This window comes from Stegastes partitus, unplaced genomic scaffold (genome assembly GCF_000690725.1).
Source record: "Stegastes partitus isolate 25-593 unplaced genomic scaffold, Stegastes_partitus-1.0.2 Scaffold194, whole genome shotgun sequence".
Classification (NCBI taxonomy): domain Eukaryota; kingdom Metazoa; phylum Chordata; class Actinopteri; family Pomacentridae; genus Stegastes; species Stegastes partitus.
Window position 1 is genome coordinate 340,324 of NW_007577925.1, and position 20,509 is coordinate 360,832.

Here is a 20,509-nt window from a genome sequence, read left to right on the forward strand (position 1 = left end):
GGCTGCAAATATGTGTCTAATATATATATATTTTGCTGACTTAAATACAGTGAAAAATAATGTAATTTTACGGTCAAATGTTGGATTGTTACCAAATATCGATATTTTGGTGTAGACGTGATTTACAGTCTTTATTTTGGCTATAGTTAACACATAAATTAATATTTTTGTTCAATAGCTATAGTTAATATCTGTAATTTCACAAATCATGGAAAATCTGCAAAATAGTAATAAATTCCTTCTAAAAACAATTACAATTAAAAGCTATTAAGAACACATTTTTTATGGTGTTACCCACTTTTTTGTCAAGTTGAGAATGTTCCATATTAGTTTGGTGTAGCACTATGGAGCCCAACAAAAAGGAACCTTCGGACAACCTTTAGGGGACATTTTCCTAAATGTTAGTTTTTTTGTAGAATTGCGCATGACAGTTGCAGTTTGTTGTAAACGCAGCTAAATAAAAAAAAATCAAAAATCAAAAATCCATACATTAAAAATCTCGACAGTATAACTTTTTAAATAAATTACATTAAAACCAGAAGCAGAGTTGTGGGTAATTTCTGTTAACTTTACTGTCTTCAAACATCCCTGCTCACAAAATGGCAGGAAATGAACTCCCTTAGCGACACGTTCATTGTGTATTACAGAAAACATGGCCCTCTATTTGTCAGCCGCACTGGGCATTTCCAACTGCAAACACAAGGAGGAGAAAACACATCCAGCGTATACGAAATAAGAGCTGCAGACAATTTGTTCGCGTTTGTTTTGAGCGGACGACATTTAATAGTCAGATTTTGATATCACTCTTCCGTTTCCATGTAAGAATTTTTGTTAAATGTGGCTTTTTGGTGCCCGGAGAGGCCACGATGTTACGGGTGTGTGGTCGGATCGTGTTTTGTGCTGAAGGGCTGCTAGTGGAAGTGTAGTATTGTAGCAGCTGAATAGTAATTCTGCTCCGTGTGTGAGAAAGGGAAGAAAGGAGGATAGCAGAGAGTGGAGTGCCGCTGGGTAGGAAAACGGTACTTTTTATTATTTCTGTTCGTACATTCCGCCCGTTTCCACCTCCTTATCCTGGCGAAAGGCTGAACGGTTAAAATGGAGGCGGACAGATCCGGCGGAGGACCAAACCCGAACTCCGGAGGCGGCAGCAGCGGCGGCAGCAGCAGCAGCGGAGCGGGGCGCAACCCGAACGGGCCCAAAGCAGCACCGGGCCAGGCGACATCAGCTTCGGCCACAGGAGCGATGGCAGCGGCGGCGGCGGCGGCAGCGGCGGCCGGGGCCGTCCCGGGGTCGTTGCAGCCTCGGGAGCCGCAGGACGGGGACTCGGGTATGACGCTTCCCGGGATCCTGCACTTCATCCAGTACGAGTGGGGACGTTTCCAGGCCGAGAAATACCGCTGGGAGGCTGAGAGGGACGAACTCAGGGTAAATTTGTTTATCCTTAAGCCTGCGTTTGCAGCCCAATAAAGGCCAGAACGGATTTTGCAGGAGCTTGTTTGCTTTGCGGGTGTACACATGCACTGCGAATCAGTCAGTTTCAGGATGACACAATGCTAATGGGCTAACAATACACCTTCTTATGTTGTTTTGCATTATTATTAGAGAGTAAATTAAAATCTGAGGACTGAATGACCTCCAGTTGATGATCACTATAGGAAAGCCAGCCACTAGTAGATTTAAACAGAAATGAACCAGTGTATTTGCTCATCTGTGTCTTGTGGGCTTCAAATTCCCATTCAATCAGATAACTCACAGAAGACAAACACCACGAAATTATATCATAAGAGGTTCATGTCAAACAATAAAAAACAAATAAGTTACCCTGCAAATAAAACAGATAGGTAAACCATCTAGGTGTGGCTACCTTGTCTCTCCTTGATGTTTACGCAGGTACACATCAAAGATGTGCCTTAACCACACTCTATTTAACTGCATTTTGACATTTGTGTGCAAACAGTTTGTAAGGAGACAATTATCTGACTTTTGTCCCCACACAAGAACACATGATCTGATCTGTGGTTGTGTTGTTGTGGTTAGAAAATGATGACAATGTCACACAGCTGTGAGTTCCCTTTGAAATCCCTGCATGTGAGGATAATAGTTATTTGAGCATTCAAAAAAATGTCTCTAGGCAAGAAAAAGCCACTGTAAAAAAAGGGAATAGTTCGATGTGTATGCTATTTTATTCACAAAATAATTTGCACAGTGAGATTAAGGGATCAGGATGATCTTTTAACAGAGGTCTCTGTTTCCTACATGCACACCAAACGGCAGGTTTTTGTAGTAAATCACGTTCAAATGAGAATCCTTGATTTGTAACAGACAGATAATAGATCTGTAGTAAAGTGTATGTCTCTTTACCTGGTGGCTATGAAAGCAAAATCATCATTTTGAGATGAGGTCTGTCACACAGATGGATGTGGAGTGCAATGAAGTTGTATTTTTCAGTATCATTCATACGTCTCTGACCATCTTAGATTACCAGATTGTCAAGTACCATCTGATCTACAGCCAAGCCTGCTTGTATTATTTGTTAATCTGGACTTAACATTTAAATATTTCAATAGAAAATGAAATGGCACTTTCAAGCAAACATACAATGTCTTCCACTAGGTTAGAGAGGTAGGCTTGCATCCTTAAAGGTCATCTGAATCTATAAAATGACTTGAAAAATCTGTGTGAATGCGTGACTCAGTGCGATAAAAATGCCCTTGAGCAAGGCATGAGTCCCCTGCTGGTACCAGTTATTCAGAAGGCCACAGCAGAAGACAGAGGTTTTACTATTCAGCTCTCCTGCATGCATGTAGCTGTGAGCATTGCTGGGCAAGATTGCGCTTACTCATCAAATTGTTCTTGGACTGAGAAAGGTTAGGAAAATGTACACACATACAAACATGTTTTTGCGCTGCGTTTGGAACGGTTCATCACTTCATTCCTAAACCCGTATGCGGTCTTCCTCCTGTAACCGCAGTTTGCTTGTAATTAGGATGAACTATCCTCTGGAGTTCACGAGCTCGACAAAACCACAGAAAACACATATCATTGCATCTCTTCTGTCATGCTGCTTCTCATTTTGCCCCCTAACTCAAACGTATGTAGTTATAAATAGGAGCGTGATAAAATATGGATGAACAATAACAAACTGGCGGTGCTCGCTGCTTTTACAGGCATGGGCAAGAGTGGGAATGGAAGTCAGATGCAGGCCTTCGCCATGTCCAACATGCCATTAGTGCTTGTTATGAAACTTTGTTTGCATGCGCGTATTTGCTGCACATGTTCTGGTTTCACGGGTACAATTAGCACCACGTTCTGTGCTGAGAGAAAGAGAGGATCGCTGGAGTGCCAGGCTGAAAAATTGACCTAGCTTACATTTTAACACCCACAGGCCACAGGCCTCTGGCTTCAGTTGCCAACATGCTCGCGGAGCTCTCACCATGCCAGTTAGCATGGCCCCTGGCTGTGTCCTGCACAGTTGACAACATGCTGTACGTGTCCATACTGTAGTTTGCTCACACGCTGCCACATGACATATTGTGCATTTAATCTTAAAGGCTATAAGGGGGGAACCACATGCAAAATCTTTGATGTCAGGGGCAGCAAAACTATCACCAATATTCTACAGGAAATTAACACTGTCATCGTGCATGTGTGTGACTTTTTCTGCAACTGTGTGGATGTCTTTGTCTGAGGCATAGTGTGTCTGTGAAACCCTGCTGTCTCTGTAGCGTGTTGTTACTGTGAAAGGCCACCTGTGATGGTGTGTCTCCATTGACAGGCCAGGAATGAAGGCCCTCCCGCTCCGGGCCAGGTGGGACGTCCCAGCTCAAGCATGGGACAGCAGCACGGGAGACAGGTGGCGGTGGCCTTGTTGCTCTGTCCTTCAGACACATAGGCAGCTTTTTTCCAGTGTATTCTGTGTAGTCACACTACTGGCTCTGCTGTATCTGAACAAGCCTGTTGTAATTAGCTTGTTTTTGCCCGATCCTCTTCATAATTTAGTAGACAAACTGTGCTGCAGATTTCAAACCAAGTCACGGCTCTTATTCAACAGAGAAAACGGTCGACCTTTACCTGTCCCTCTTTGCATTGTTCTCATTTTCGGCTATTTAATTTTATTAACCATGTCAGTAGTTGTGTAGAATAGATTAATGATGACCCAGATGACATCATTTCCGGTTGAGTGTGGGCCCGGGGGCCCCTGGGTGCACATCTCTAATTAATAGCTCTTCGCTCTCAGCCATGACACACATATGTCATCCATATGTATTGCATTATGACAGTGCATGCCTCCTGCCCACGCAAACTTGCAGCACTCCTGTTTTGTGTGGGATATTTAGACTTTTTGCTATATGCAGCTCCATCCTTATTATGGCATTTCATTTCCCCCCCATGAAATCTTGAAAAGAAAAATCTCATTGTTTGTTTATTCCTCTCTTGTTCTGACACATTCATGACATGCAGTTTTTTTGTTTTTTTGCTTTCCAATCAAGCATCTTCTAATGAAACTTGGGCAGGAAGCACAACTTTTTGAGAAGTCATTCTCTTGCTCTGGTACTACACACAGTCACTCCAACACACTCTATCAAAGCACACTGTCCCAGAAAAGTTCATTGCTCTACTTGTTTGATCATGGATTCTCTCATGGGGGATGAAGGGATGAAAAGATGGAGGGTGGCCAGTGGAGGAGGAAAGCTGCCCTTGACCCTGTTCTGCAGCTCGTAGAGAAGGTCTGACAGAATAGGCTAAATGTGTCAGCTCTCCATGCGACAACAAACTCTGGAAAGGTCAGCGGCAGTAGGCCGCATGGAGGAAAACCCACCCACAGGAAGGAGAGATCAGATGGCACGGCAGGTTTGCTCACAGCAAGGTTCCTTTGTAGTTCAGGCTTTGTTAGTTTACCAACATCATATGAAGAAAACAACCGCAGTGTCATTATTTGCGTGGCGATATCAAATGACCATTAAAACTCACTGTTGGCGTTGGTACTCATTGACATGGGTTGGTTTTATTGATGGAATCATATTTTACTTTCATTATAAAAATAGAGATGCGACCTGCTGCTCCATGACAGCTGTGACTGTCTCAACAACTTTTGCTCTTATTTTAAGTGTCACTCTGTTGATAAGAACATTTTAAATAGCTGATGAATGAACTGAATTGTATTGTGTGTGTTGAATCAGGTCCCACACATGAGTAAAAACAAGCATGTCCCAGTCTGAAGCGGGAAAAGCAGAGAAAATCAGAGAGCAATGAAATGTACAAACGGTAAAGATGGAGCATCTTCCCAATTCATCACCTTTGTCTGCTGAAACAATCATGTGAAAAAATGCTAGATTTGATTGTTAACATTTTTACACAGGAACGTAGGACTTTATCTCACCCACAAGCTAATACATTGCAAACTGCATTTGCTCTTTTCCATAAGACAGTAGTTCATCTGCTCATTTAGCATGTTTTTACATCATACTGAAATGCTTTCATAGAGAAATACTTACTGTAGAAAGGAAGAGAAAGCAGAACAAGGTCAGAGCCAAAGAATGAGCTGCTAGGTAATATATATATATATATAAAAAAAGACATACAACAATAAACCCTTTGACACACTAATCCTTGTGTTTTGGCTACTGTTGTGCATCAGAAAAAGGCCATTCTTACTGTTTATTGTTATGCGAACATAAGGGTGTGTGTGTGTGTACACATGCAGCCTTGTGTCTGACTTGGCCAACAGGACAGCGTCATGGATTTGAGGTTTGGGGCAACAGTGGGAACCTGTCCTTCAAGGAGTGAAGTGTTAGACAGGGGTGTGATGTTATCTGTGTGTGAAGGCAGGTCGTAGCTCGTCTGTGTGTGAGTAGGAGTAGAAACACTCGTCCTGCCCCGTTAAAGATGAACCACACTCATTCTGCTCAGAGGTGGAGTTTAAGTTTCCTAATTAGACTCGTTTAGGACCACAGTGACGTTACCACTTCAGACTGTCAAGATCCTGTATTCACTTAATTACACTGGCCGTCGTCTTTCTGTAAGTTTTCAAGCAGTGCTGTGTATTGATTGGTGTTTTCACTCGTCAGAAAGCCACTGAATCGGCCAGTCACACTGACAGATCAGTACACTGAGAATTCTGTCTTGACAGTTGTTTTACTTGTGTACTGAAGACCTCCGATTCCTCCCTGACTGTCTCTTGAGGTCGGCAGATTTCACCCACGTCAGTATCTTCCTAACCGATAGCAGGCCACAGTAACAGAACAGCTGAAATGTCATCATTGTGGATGCCAGGTCAAGCTCAAATATTACCATACTGATCGAAGTACACGTGTCAGCTTTTAAATATGAAGATTTTCTTTCAATCTTTACCCGCATTCCATCTTTGTTCAGCCATTTATAGCACCCAGTATATAATATACGTGCAGCTTTGTGATATCTGAACCTCCCACACCATGGCACTGCCCAGTTATCACAACAGCTGAGCTCTGCTTAGCTTATATCTTAGTAGGTTCATATCTACGTCTAATTTTGTCACAATGGACCAAGTGTTAAATTTGCAAATATTGTACGACTGCAAGACACAAATGCTCATGTAACTATCTGCTCCTGCAGCCTGTGCGAGCTGCTTTTATAAACTACAGCAAATAATGCAGCATTATGTAGCTCTTCATGCACGGGTAAGCAGGATTGTTCATGTTTCACTGGTCGTCCTCGCCATTTAAATGAACACGGTCAATTCATTACTTAGACTGCTTTATTTAAAAGACCGGGGATAATTTGCAGAACCTGACCCGCTCCTCTTAGATGAGGTCAAGTATAAACCGAAGTTATCTGTATTTCAGAACCTCTTAGATCATGCCTGCAGTGTTGACGTGCTAGCTTTGACAGTTATCTCCAAAACTCTCAGATAAGCATATAAAATCACATTGCATTAATCAGGATTACTCAGCAAGCAGCAGCAGTAAGGTTTGCTTGGCAGATTATCCCTTGTTCCACTAGCCCTCCTAGCTGGTTACATGACTGTCTGTGTTTGCGTGTGTGTGTGTGTGTCTGTCTGTGTGCGTATGTGTGCGCTTTCCTCTGAGATTGACTACCCTCTCAAACAGACCAAGTGTCTGCCCCCTGAGATGGCGTTTTTAGACTGTTCTAGTTTTACAGAGCTGCGTATGCGTGTGGGAGCAGACTCGTGGACACAGACAGGGGCGTGCAGAGGAGAAATGGACTGTAAAACAAGCCGTATTAATGCTCCAGCACCGCTTGGCACACAGAGAGAGAGAGAAAGAAAGGAAGGGAGCAAGAGTGAAAATGCAAAGCTATTGTGCCTACAATAAACTGCATGCGAATCCTGAAGAAACCGGGTTAGGCCTTTTTCACCCAACTCTAACTGGGCTCATTATGTTTTTGTTTTTTTTCACTAGGGCTTTTTCTGTTTCCTCCAACCAGTAGAGGGCAAAATCTGTGCTACCTTAGTTGAATCACAGTTTGCTCAAAAAGCGCCTGCTGTGAACAATTACCTGGTGCGCAGATTGCTTGCAACCCGCGTTGTAAATCTTTCTCACCCACTCCAACAGCCGTTTCACATTTTTGTCAAGTCTTGCATTATGATGGCTTACTCAAGGGATGGCTCTGTCTAAAGATAGTGAAAACCTGACACTGTCATCACCCTGCGCTCTCTCATTATCACGTTTTTTTCCCCCCTCCTCTAAATTCTCACAGAACCCTCTGTTTGACAGATAGCATGAACGTGCGGTGAACATGTCTTTCCTCAAGGTAAGAATTTTATCAGCATTGAGGAAGGAAACGGACGAGAAACAAGAGAGGAAGCACATAGAGGAAGGATGTGTCCTACAAGAGAGTGTTTGAATTTGGCCAGTCTGTGTCTTGTTTTTCCTCTTCTGCAGATGCACACTGAGGGCCTTGGTTAGGAAAAGTTAAAAATAAGAGCCCTGTTCCACAACCCTCTACTTATTCCTCTGGGTTTTCAGAAGTCATGTTTGCTATGCTTGTCACATCTGACTTTTTACTTCACGTTCCCAGCCTCTGCTCGTGATCTCTGTTGATATCAAATGCTTTACTGTCTCGACTTAATTGAGGGAACGCATGTGATGTTTATTTATTTTTTGAAAATTCTAAATAAGCCTAAATGTATTTGACATTTATAAACGCTTATGTGGGTGGTTGTGGCATGTGAATGCCTTTTAGAAGGTACTTTGTTGTGTTCTTTACCTTCCTGTTTATGTGTGTGTTCCAGGCTCAGGTGGCGTTCCTACAGGGTGAGAGGAAAGGCCAGGAGAACATGAAACAGGACCTGGTGAGGCGGATCAAAATGCTGGAGTACGCCCTAAAACAAGAGAGGTAAAGCAAATGCCAGGAAAGTCCCTCTTTCTGTCCCTGTCTCCTTATGCCTGTTATTCATTCAGCCTTTCCCAGTAATTTACATGCTCCAGGCGTACTGATTTGCTTGTGAAAGATTTGCTTGTATTTGCTCGTGCTGTTGCCCTCATGTGGTATTTTGTGGGGTTGCAGAGCAAAGCACCAGAAGCTGAAGACGGGAAACGACCAGAGTCCTGGAGACAAGAAACCGGAGACGGAGGCGGATCAACGTACGTTTCTCGAAGCGCCTCACACACTCTGTTATTTGGATGCATTATATAATCTACACTGTTGTGTCTTTTACTGCTGCTGTACATTCAGAGTAGCTCAAAGTTTCTGCTTTTCTCTTTTTCTGCTCATGCCACGCTGTTGCATCACTATTGAACAATCTATTTTCTGTAGTTCCCAATGGGCCGGCTGAGTCAGACTCTGAGCCAGCCAATCAGATGTCCTGGAAGGAGGGACGTCAGCTACTACGCAAGTAAGGCTTTTCTCGATCTTTTATCTCAATATCGTACTAATGTATGCCATCACAACTTTATCATTAGTATTAAACTTATGATCTAGACTGAAAGGGTTAACTTAATTGAGTGTGTGTGTCCTTTCCCTGTGAATGTAGATACCTTGAGGAAGTGGGTTATTCAGACACTATACTGGACATGCGCTCTAAGCGTGTGCGCTCCCTGCTTGGGCGGAGCAGCCCTGAGGCTAATGGCCCCCCGCCCAGCGAAAGCTGTCCTGAGCCTGAGCCACGGGCAGGTGGAGAGTCCCTGTTGGTCAGACAAATAGAGGAACAAATTAAAAGGTGAGACTGTAGAAGCAGACACTTATTCTCGGCTGTTACTTCACAGATTAGAACGGTGATGTTACACGTGATGGCACAGTGAACATTTGTAGTTTGTACAACAAGGCCAACATCATAGCACTCCATATGAGAGAACAAAAACATCAACATTTCCTTGTTTTTTTCAATATTCTTTGTGAAAAGTGTATATTTTACACTCCTCCTAGTTGTATGTGTAACCTCATATTTTCCCACTTAATTAGATTAAAATGCAGTTGGTATCAGTTTTGAAAATTCTGTGAGGAAATGTCGCCACTATAGACTTTTATTCTTGTTCCACCCTTTATAGGCTTGGCCTGATTTACACACCAAGCCTTAATCTGATTATTGATTCACAGGCATGACCTTGATCCATAAATCTTCAGACAAAGACTTCTTACACAATGCAGAGCAGGGTTTGACCTGGTATTTGCTATGATCTTAATCAGGAGCATTTGTGGGAAATCTGACAATTTCGTAACAATTTAAAGGTGAATAGTATCCTCCTATTAACGGTCCTGTTCTATGAATTAGAAATGGGTTTATCAGGAAGGCATTATGCAGGTGACTACTTTCTGAACAGCGCCCCATGTGCATTTGTCTGTACAAACAGAAGTGTGAAGTCAGTGAAGCAATAACACATCCTAATCTCAAGCCAAACAAAAGAGATGCACAAAAGATGTCCTCCAGAGCTCTGTCAAGGTTGTGTACCAGTCATGGCACAGAAAATATGTGTGTCTGTTCGAAACTCACCAATCATCCACAACATCAAAATCACTGACAGGTTAAGTGCATTTAATTGATTATGTTGTTACTGTGGCACCTGTCAAGTGGTGGGATGTAATAAGCAGCAAGTGGACAGACAGTTCTTGAAGTTGGTGTGTTGAAATAAGAAAAAATAGACATCATAACGATCCAAGTGACTTTGACAAGGGTGAGATCGTGATGGCTAAATGACTGGGTAATCTCCAACACAGCAGGCCACCAAAAGTGGTCCAAATAGGATGACTGGTGAAATGATAACGGGATCATGGTTGCCCCAAGGAGGAGTGGAGGTTGGCTCGTGTGGTCCGATCCCACAGAAAAGCTGCTCGACCACAAACCTTAATGCAGGCTATGATACAAATACTAAATGGTTCACACTTACACAGCACCTTTTTGGACCTTAGGTTTTCTAAAAAAAAAAAAAAAAACAAAAAAAAACTTCAAAATGTGTTTCACATTCACACACACCAATGCTGGCAGAGGTGAGTGTCAGAACTGGACCGTGGAACAATGGAACAAGATGGCCCTTATGCATCACATTTTTTTTCACATGTGCCTGGTCTGTGTTTGTTGTTTATGTGGAGAAGAAATGCGAAAAGGCAGAGACGATGTTCTGCTGGGAAACGCTGAGTCCTGGTATTAAGGTGCCACCCACCTAAACATTGCAGACAATGTAAACCCCTTGATCGCAGTAGTATTCTCTGATGGCAGTGGCCTCTTTCAGAAAGCTAATGCCCTCAGTTTTGTGTTTTGGCTGATTGGTGCATTTTACAACTTAAAAATAAATCTGTGAAATGTTTTCTTATGAAGCGTGATTTAAAAATGTTGAAGTTTGCTCTGAGTTGGAAAGTCATCAAGCTCATAATTGATGCACTCTGATTTTAATAATAAATGGTGGTACGCAGTTTAATGGAGGTCATCCTGCCTCCCACTCTAACGTATTGTCCTAAATATCATTTTTGCCTCTTTCAATTTAAGATAGCGCGATTATACTATTAATCATGTGTCTGCCTGTAGGAACGCGGGCAAGGAAAGCTCGAAGGAACGCGTGGGTGGGTCAGTGCTGGATAAGATCCCTTTTCTGCATGGCTGTGAGGACGATGATGAAGACGACAGCGACGAGGAAGACGACTTCCAAGGCATGGCCACCGACTGCATCGACGGCCCCCGCAAGAGCAAAAAGTCTCGTGTAAAGGTGCGACTGGAAGAAACTCAATGACTAGAAAAATATTCTCACAAACAATAAACCGTGCTGATGACTTATATTTTATCGTGAACCGTGTTCTCTGTTCTGCTCTCGTGTCCAGATGGGTTCAGAGCCTATGACCACAGATCTGGACCCGGAGGACGAGGAGGACGAAGACGACTCGGAAGATGCCCTCAGTGAATTTGACTTCCTGGGCTCAGGGGAGGATGGGGAGGGGGCGGGAGAGGCCCGGATCTCGGGGGACGGCCGGGAGTTAGGTACGCTGTTGCCCTAGCAACACCATCAGCACCAGCACTTCCAGAATCACTGCCACCAGTGTATCTGTCTTTTTTGCCCCCTCGCTCACCTTTTTATCTTTTACTTCTCATTGTGTCTTGGCATCTCTTGTCAATAAAACCAACCTCTTTTCCCAACCACCTGTCTCTCTGTCCTGTTTCACGAGCTGTCAGTCTGTGACTCTATAGAGCCGTGTAGCCGTCATCTTTGTCTGTAGGTGTACTCTCTGTGGTCCAGGGTCATTCCAAAGGTTCTCACGCATGCTGCCTCCTCTTTCTGTGTGTTCACATTTCATTCTTTGAATCATATTTACACTGTAGCCCTGTGCTTTTGTAGATTTCATCCTCTGTGGGGAAAAAAAAAATCGTTAAAACTTTGTGAGTCTATCTTGTTGCCATATCTAAAGAACAACGTCTGTCTTTCTGCCTCTTTCATTCTTCGTCTCACATTTGTCCATCTGTTGACCTCTACGTCCATCCTCCGCCTCTCTGCATGACTGGATGTTTTGTGTCTCTCTCCTCTTGCCGGGTTCAGAAAACCGCAGGAACAAGTTACAAGGCATGATGTCGGACTTCCCCCCTAAACCTACCCCGCCCCCCTCTGTATCAGGACAGGCTCGCGCTGGGGAAGGTAAGACTTCCCCACCAAATGTGCTCCATAAAAACAAAAAACCAAACATAGACTATCTTTTTGTACATATTCTTCCTCAGTCTACTTTTTATCCCACATGCATGATTGTAACTGAGACACTTAATCCTAAATTTAGATTCAGTCTTAGATTGGTTCAATTTTGAGACTTGCGTGGAGTAAGCTTGCAAGGATGCTCCTACACCTAAATATTTCCTCTGGTACATAGTGTGGGAGTAAGGAAGCTCTGGCTCAGCTATCTGAGATTTATTGCTACATTTTACAGTTATCTCAGCCTGTATTTTTACAGCCATGATATTTGTCAAGATTCAGTGATAACTCGTGTGCTTTTCCACCCCCAACCTGCAGGCGGCGCCCTCGGGTTTTCATCCGATGTCTTCATCATGGATGCAGTCGGAGGAGGGGACATGAACCTGGGTGAACTGGCTGATCTCACTGTTGCCAATGACAATGATCTCTCCATGGATGTAATTACACATTTTTTTCTTTTGATCAATAAACTGCACGTAGTCCAACCTACAACTGCGCACTCAATATCTGGATGTTCTCTTTTTACAAATGTGTGCCCCGTCAGATGCAGGATAACAGGGAGGAGTTTAAGAAGACATGGAACCCTCGCTTCACACTACGCAGCCACTTTGACGCCATCCGTGCTTTGACCTTTCACCCCAACCAAGCCGTGCTGCTCACAGCCTCGGAGGACGGTACACTAAAGCTGTGGAACCTCAACAAGGCCATGCACTCTAAAAAGTAAGAGACGTTCTGGTGAAGAAAATCATTTCATCGCAAGTTCTTTCTTTTTTTTTTCAAACATATAACATGTTAATCTAACTGATAATGAACAAATGTGATTGCAACATATTTAAAACTGTCTCTTTCCACAGGAACGCAGCTTTGGATGTTGAGCCCATCTACACATTTAGAGCACACAGGTGAGTTCAGTTTGAGACGTATACAAACGGTAATGTTCCTGTTTTATGCACAAACCTGCTGCTGACATCTGATGCACCACCAAAGTTTAAAGCCTCTTTTTTTCCTGTGTAGTGGAGCTGTTCTGTCGCTGACCATGGGTGAAGATGGAGAATCCTGCTACAGTGGAGGTCTGGATGGAACCGTCAGGTGTTGGAAGATGCCAGACCTTAATGTGGATCCCTATGACAACTACGGTGAGTCATTCGAACCTGCTCAGTTTATAACAACATTTCTATTTACTGTAGTCTTCGTGTTTAGTTTATTTATTTCTTTATTTTTGTGAAATGTGTTCCTTCATCCAGATCCTGGCATTGAGAGCAGTGCACTAGCAGGCCATGAGGACAGCGTGTGGGGTCTGACCTACTCTGCAGTTCACCATCGTCTTGCCTCATGCTCAGCTGACGGCACCATTCGCGTCTGGGACCCTCAGAACTCGTCTCCCTGCTTGTCCGTCTTCAACAAAGAGAGAGGTAGACATCCGTGTTCAATGCGTAGAGTTGCTGCTGAGCTTTGTGTTGTGTCTGTCCCCGCAACTTCACCGTCTCCCGTCTTCTTCCAGAGCACGGAACGCCCACCTCTGTGGCCTTCGTGGCCACGGATCCCAACCAGGTGGTGGTTTCATTCGACGGCGGTGAGACGCTGCTCTATGACCTCAACACGGAGCAGAGCGTCATTACGCTAGAGACACAGACCAAAGATGGTACGTTCGTGATGCAACCATTAATTAGTAGAAGTTTATTTTCCATCTGTTCAGAAATAAATTAAAAATAACCACTTAATTAGATGAGCAGATGAGGTGGTTATGGACGTTTGATTCGGATGCCTCCGGGGAGGCTTCCTCTGGAGGTCTTCCAAACACGTCCACCTGGGAGGAGACCCCCAGGCAGACCCAGAACCCGCTGGAGGGATTTTATCTCTCAGCTGGCCTGGGAACGCCTCAGGATCCCCCAGGAAGAGCTGGAAAGCGTCGAGGAGAAGACTGGAATGACCTGTTCCGTCTGCTGCCACCCAACTCTGCATAAGCTGAAGAAAATGGATGGATGGATGGATGGATGGATGGACGGACAGATAAAACAAGACTATATTAAAACCAAATTGTTTTTCTTCCTTTGCAGGCAGTGAGCTGATCAACCGTGTCGTCAGTCACCCATCTGAGCCCGTCTCCATCACTGCACATGAGAACCGCACCATCCGCTTCCTAGACAACAAGACAGGTATTTGCAGGAAGGGGTTTTATTTGCAGTAATTGTATTTTTTATTTTTTTTTATCTGTAATGCAAATGCATCTAAATAAATTTGCTTTGTGTGTTTGTGCAGGAAAAGTTGTCCACTCAATGGTGGCTCATTTAGATGCAGTCACCTGTCTCACTACAGACCCCAAAGGCACTTACCTCATCTCTGGCAGTAAGTACTACTCAGCTTTACTGAGTCCTTATTTAGCTGAGCATCTTAGATTCTGACTGTCTCTTAAATAAAGTATTCATCACCTTTTCATTTCTGACAGTATCTACTCCTCTGTGCACTGAAAAGCTTCTGTTTCCTTTAACATCGCTGTACCTAATGGTTTTAATGCCAGGAATTTGCTTTAATGTTGCCTCCATTCTGCATACAAGCAAGTATTTAGCAGGAATTCATTCAGAAGTAATAGCAATTTAGAAAGAAATGAAACAACAATATGTATCGGCAGTGTTTTTTCTGACAAAGTACAAGGCCATTTATACCATATAAATGAAACAACAAGTCAACAATCTGCAGTCTTGACTAAAATGTACTACACTGCAGTAGGAGCCGTGCTTTAAATCTTAAATCTTTACCCCCTCGTAACATTGTTGTCTTTGTTCCTTACCTTCTACAGGCCACGACTGCTCAGTGCGCCTATGGATGCTGGACAACAGGACGTGCGTGCAGGAGATCACTGCCCACAGGAAGAAGCATGACGAGGCCATTCATGACGTGGCCTTCCACTCTTCCCAGCCCTTCATTGCCAGCGCTGGCGCAGATGCACTTGCCAAGATCTTTGTCTGACAGCACTGTCGTCATTCTGGTGAGACAGAAAGAGCAAGGGTGGGGCGCAGAGGGTGGGAGTTGTTGGAGCTCACAGATTCTGACAACGCACATACAATGAGATTCAAACCAGCGTGAACTTTGATACAGCAAAAACAGACAAGTCACAGAAATCTTGACATACTGTTTTGTAATATGTGTTATGGCTTTATCATTTAAAAAAAAAATTTCATACTTAAGACTTAGTTTATTTGATCAGTTTATTTGTATTGTTCAGCCTTTGAGATTTGTAAAACCAATCAGTATGATTGTACAAATAGTTTATGGGTGTGTTTTGCTCATGTCACATCTTTTGCTCACCGTGGATCATTTTTCTCTGCAGTATAAAGTCCTGCACCTCTATGGAAACAGCACAGAGAGAATTTAAAATAATCTTCAGTGCAGTATGACATAGCTTCCATGAATGTCAAAGCCATAAATCATACAAAAAGACAAGGACAAAATTTTCATTTCTTTGATTTTTTTTTTTTTACAAGTAGAAAACCTGGAACAAACATGTACAACATATTTCCAGCTTTTTTTTGGTCATATGATTGTTGGTCACAGCTGAGTAAGTAACAGCTTCTCAGTTTTGCTGAGGAGTGCAGATTTAAAAATTTTTTTTTTTACAGAATCTAGTTAGCGCAAACAGATTTTTGACAAACCTTTAAGTGAGAGACGTGATAAAATACCACAAATTTATGCTTTGATTTGGTTTAATGTCCAGACGAAACCTAAAGTCTCAGATAAGTTCAAGGACTGTTGGAAATAGAATAATTCTTATTGTTTTTACAGTTTCTGGTTATGATAAATTGTGCAATTTAAATCTTATATGCCCTAAAGATAACCTGCCTTTTAAACCTGCACGGGATTCAGAGCGTTAACAGAATTTTATTTTTTTGTCAGTATTTTTTTAAGAATCCACTGTAAATTCAAAATTCCTAAAGTTTATTTCCTCATTATATAAACTTTTTCTTACATTGTGTGAATCGATTTTACGTGAGACCTCATATTTTTGTCTTATATTAACATTGTGAGCAGTTGTAAACAGTTTTTCTAACTAAGTTTCTTCCTTTTCTGCCTTTAGAGTCCTACTATCACAACTGGGCCAAAAGAGACTGAAGACTACAGTGGACAAATTTGACCTGCTTACACACACACACACACACACACACACACACACACTCATACACCCACACACACACACACACACACTCAAACACACACTTGTCCTGCACCCCACTGGCTGGGTCACCGCCACAGGACGTCACCTCCCTCCCCTTGAATTCCTTGCTGTTCTCTGATGCCTCAGTGACTTCTTGTAATACTAATCACATCTTGTAATGCTTTTTTATAACTTTAAAATCCTGGCTACTCTGTTTTCAAGTAATCATGTTTGGAGTAACACTTTTCTACACTACAATACTCTGTTTGCTTGTTTTTCAGTCTGCCAACGGTTAGCACCAATTACCTTGCGTGTGCATTTTTTTGGGCGCTTCGATCGCTGATACACTACTCGCACTTCACGGAAAAAAAACCAACACTCACACTGCACACACTGCACAAGTGCACCGCCACATTTCATTTTAGATTTTTTAATTTTTTTTTCCAACAGTTGAAAAAATGCTTGTGGCTAACATAAGTACGTAGTCATGACTTAAAGAGTAACTGCTCCCAATGTTGACCGAAAACACCTGACCCGACCTTTACATTGGGACTCAATGTATTACATTCCAAAGACTCCAGGTAGGGTGTGTGTGGTGTCGTATTTGGGGTTGGAGAATGTTTAACTTAGTGCGTGTGACGTGAGGAAGCACTAGACAGCGGCTAACCAGTGTTGAACAAATAGCTTTAATTTCAACTTTGACACAAGTCTCGTTGTAAGTCTGAGTATTGTAGCGTTCCCATGATTCTGCCTATATTTGTGTGTGTGTGTGTGAGATTTAATGTCACTTTGCTGTACAAGATAAATGAACATACTCCCACAATCCATTTCTACAGATGTGCGGTTCGACTCTACGGGCCGATGCTCTGGCGCCACATTAATGAGTGCAAAGTTAACGTCCATAGAGTACAGAGGACGTGAGACTGCTCGGTATTTTTTTTTCTCAACAAATGGCATAGATTGTGTCATTTGGTGCTTTTACTGTACAGAAAAGTGTGTGTGTGTGTGTTTGTATATGCACTAGTTAAATCACGGTGCTATGAAAGACCTTGTCAGTCTTGAGTCAGAATCAGGGACCTGTTTTTGTGTGTTCTTGTGAGACGGAGAGACTGTGTTTCTCACTCATTGGGCTATAGATGTACATCAAGTGAATCACCTTTTTAAAATGACATTTAATCGTCGAATCATTTCATCACGTGTGGTCACATTTCAGAATTAACCGTCACTGTTAATGTTTCTCACAAGAGGGATGCGGCCTCGATTGTTTCTGGTTTGAGGTACAGAGCTGATTGCGGTGTTACAGTGAGGACCACCTGGACTGAAAACGCTTTTTTTTCCCCCCCTCTGATGAGAGATTGTCTCTTTTTGAAGTCGATGCCAGTTTGTAGGCGGCGCTCAGTTCTAGCTTTTGTCGTTATTTATTCAGGCTTTCACTAAAGCTTGACTTCACCTTCACTTGTGTGTTGAGGTGACGTTTCCTCTGTATCCGTTGCAGGAGTCGCACATTAGCCCTGAGAGCTTACGTGTGAAGCTGGAAGAGGAATGCTGTGAGGGGAAGGGGAGGGGGAGAAGTCCATTTTAAATTCAGCCACTTTTATTATTTCAGAAAATAAAAAAAAAGTATTGATTGAAGATGTGCAGATGTCAGCTAATAATGCTGACACTTTAGCACCTAACCTGTCTTGGTCGCGTTGTGGTTCTGCTATTTTGGATGTAACCCAGAGAACATTTGGCTTAAGTGGAAAGATTCTTCTTTTGAGGCACCTCACGTCTATCTCTGTTTGTGTTCTGCATTTATACCGATAACCACGGAACGAATGCTTGTTTGCTTACGGTAGAAGTTGCCCCATTTAGCGGTTAATTTAATCTTATTACTTTGAGAAGACTGCTTCAATCTGCTGTTAAATCAGTTGTTTATGGGGGCATCCTCCACCTCTACAGGGTCACACTAGGGGTCAGTTTCAAGCAGCCAAGAGGTAAACACTCCTTTTCAAATCACTGGAGACACTAGCGTTCATAATTCAGCGTTGCATTCTTTTCTAGACAGGGTGGTGGACTGTTGTATGACATTAAGGTGTCACTCTGCTGTTGCTTTGACTCTGAATCGGTCAAAGAAAACAACCAGGTGCAACAACATTATTGTACTGCTGCTGGGCATAACGTCCTGTTATCACGGTTAACTACTATTTGGCTCCATGCTTTAGGTTATTAGTGGACGGACAGGTTGCAGAAATAGAAGTATTTCTTATACAGTCTGAATACTACCAGGGTGGAACCTGCTGTGGCTCACAGTTATTTGATGATGAGAGTTACTGATGGCCGACTGATGCTTTCTTTTCGCCCTGAGCCACTATGTTCCCTCTGAGAATAAAGACAAATCAGTATGACACATCAAAAAAGAAAAAGAAATCGAAATAGAGGTTGTAAATGATGACTAGAGTTGCCATTATGTGCTGTAAATGTCCATCATTTCCTTGTTTTCTTTCTTGCATTTCTTTTTTTTTGATTATGAATATGATTATTAAGATGTAAGAATACTGTAGTATCATAAGTGAATCATTCTTCCTTGCTAGGCATAGAACTTGCTTGTGATTGATAATGGCAATGTAAAACTTGTAAAAAATCAAAACGATTAAAAAACATGAAAAATTAAGAAAACAAGTACAAAAAAAAAAAAAATCTGTTACCAGTCAGAGGCCAAGGTAAAGGACTCTCATTTCTTTGTGTTTTTATTTTTTTATTAGCAATTTATCACTGTGTGATATTTTGTACATCATATTAAGCTGTATTCAAACGATTTCCTCTAACTACAAGGGATAAGAGACCTGCTTTTTATTAATTTTGTTTTATTATATATTTTTGAACTGCATTCTAGCTTGTATCAAATGACTTTCTCTTTTTGTTTACGGGTCCCCTGTTGTATGTCATTAAGGAAGAAAAGACAAAAAATGAAAATTTTGTACAGTGAATCGAGAGTTGTGGTTTTTGTTGTCTTTCTTTTTTGCCTTCTACAAACACAGACACATGCAGGTATGAATGGTTACATGAAGGAAGATACACTGAAGAGGTGTGAAGCATGAAGTACGACTAAAAAAAAGGAATTTAATAGTAATGCAGTTTTGTACTTTTAAGAAGTTTTTAAAGGACTACAACGATGCTAAATTGTACATTTCACCATAAAACAGCTCCATATTGTTGTTTATTAGACCCCATGTGGCTGGTAAATGTCCACATCTGGGAAACTTTCCTCCTGATAAATGTCAAAACAGCCTTTTAGTGTCAAACCTTGCACAGAAATAATTTTGCACACTGATAGTCAAACATGCAAATCAAGTAATAATGAGCAAAATACATTTCTGAGTGAAGGAGAACTTTTGATTTGGCAAAGGAATTTTTTTCCAAAGAGCGTATACCATGTTTTGTAAAAATCATGAAGTGTCCCCTTTAAATGCCACCACCTGAAGTCACATCAAACATTTGAAACTGGCAAGTAACATTTAATAAAATCCAGTATAAGTTCTGCTCCTGGATATGTCAGCCATTTTCTAATCTAAGAAAAAAATAAAAAATAAATAAATATTGCTTTTCCTTTTAAGTTGGCACAAAGAAATGTCTTTTGATGCACACTTGGCATGCATTATATCATCTAATATTTAGGTTAGGTGATTCATTTCTATAGCACTTTATCCTACACAGAGTTTATTCATGGTGCTTTGCAGGCAAATAAAAAAATGAAGTAAAACAATAAAAATGCAAATACAACACTAAATTAATCAAAAACAGTACAGAAAAGTTGAATAAAATGCACAACGACTCATGGAATAATAAACTGAGCTGATGAAGGAAAAAGACAACAATAAATAAAAGCACTGTGAGATAAAGTACACAATATAATAGAAAATTAATTAAAATTAGGTGAATAAATGCAGATTAGTTTATTTAAAAAAATAAAAATCAAAAAAAAATCAAAAATGACTACAGTTGGGGAAAACCTTGATGAAACAGACCCTTTATGTCATCACACTGCACAAACATTTACAAGACCATTTATAATCCAAAATCAAATCTCAGAGTCAAACGACAACAAAGCAGCCTCTCTGCTTTGTCTCTACTTGGGAATTTAATGATTCAGTGTCCAGCTGTATCAAATATTGCCCTCTTGTGGTGAAAAGTAGATTCCTAGTGATCATTACTTGCGGTTGGTGAGTTATTGAGGTCTCCTGTCACATCACCGTTCAGCAGAGTGCTGTTGCCT

At 41.9% G+C, this 20,509-nt stretch overlaps 1 protein-coding gene across 1 annotated transcript; it reads left to right on the forward strand.

Moving 5' to 3' along the window:
• Positions 1 to 702: 702 nt before the first annotated feature.
• strn4 (striatin, calmodulin binding protein 4) lies at positions 703 to 19,223 on the forward strand. Its single transcript, XM_008280444.1, has 18 exons — positions 703 to 1,425; positions 8,234 to 8,337; positions 8,509 to 8,585; positions 8,758 to 8,836; positions 8,975 to 9,160; positions 10,961 to 11,138; positions 11,251 to 11,407; positions 11,961 to 12,056; positions 12,423 to 12,541; positions 12,649 to 12,824; positions 12,959 to 13,006; positions 13,119 to 13,240; positions 13,349 to 13,516; positions 13,606 to 13,746; positions 14,162 to 14,260; positions 14,364 to 14,450; positions 14,902 to 15,090; positions 16,177 to 19,223. The coding sequence occupies exons 1-17, from the start codon at positions 1,096 to 1,098 to the stop codon at positions 15,069 to 15,071; spliced, it is 2,337 nt and encodes a 778-aa protein (XP_008278666.1). The 5' UTR covers positions 703 to 1,095; the 3' UTR covers positions 15,072 to 15,090; positions 16,177 to 19,223.
• The last annotated feature ends 1,286 nt before the right edge of the window (positions 19,224 to 20,509 follow it).

Coding starts and splice junctions, on each gene's coding strand:
- strn4 (XM_008280444.1), top strand. CDS start 1,096: ATGGAGGCGGACAGATCCGGCGGAGGACCAAACCCGAACTCCGGAGGC. Junction 11,139..11,250: donor GCAAAAAGTCTCGTGTAAAG/GTGCGACTGGAA, acceptor TCTCGTGTCCAG/ATGGGTTCAGAGCCTATGAC. Junction 13,007..13,118: donor TACACATTTAGAGCACACAG/GTGAGTTCAGTT, acceptor TTTCCTGTGTAG/TGGAGCTGTTCTGTCGCTGA.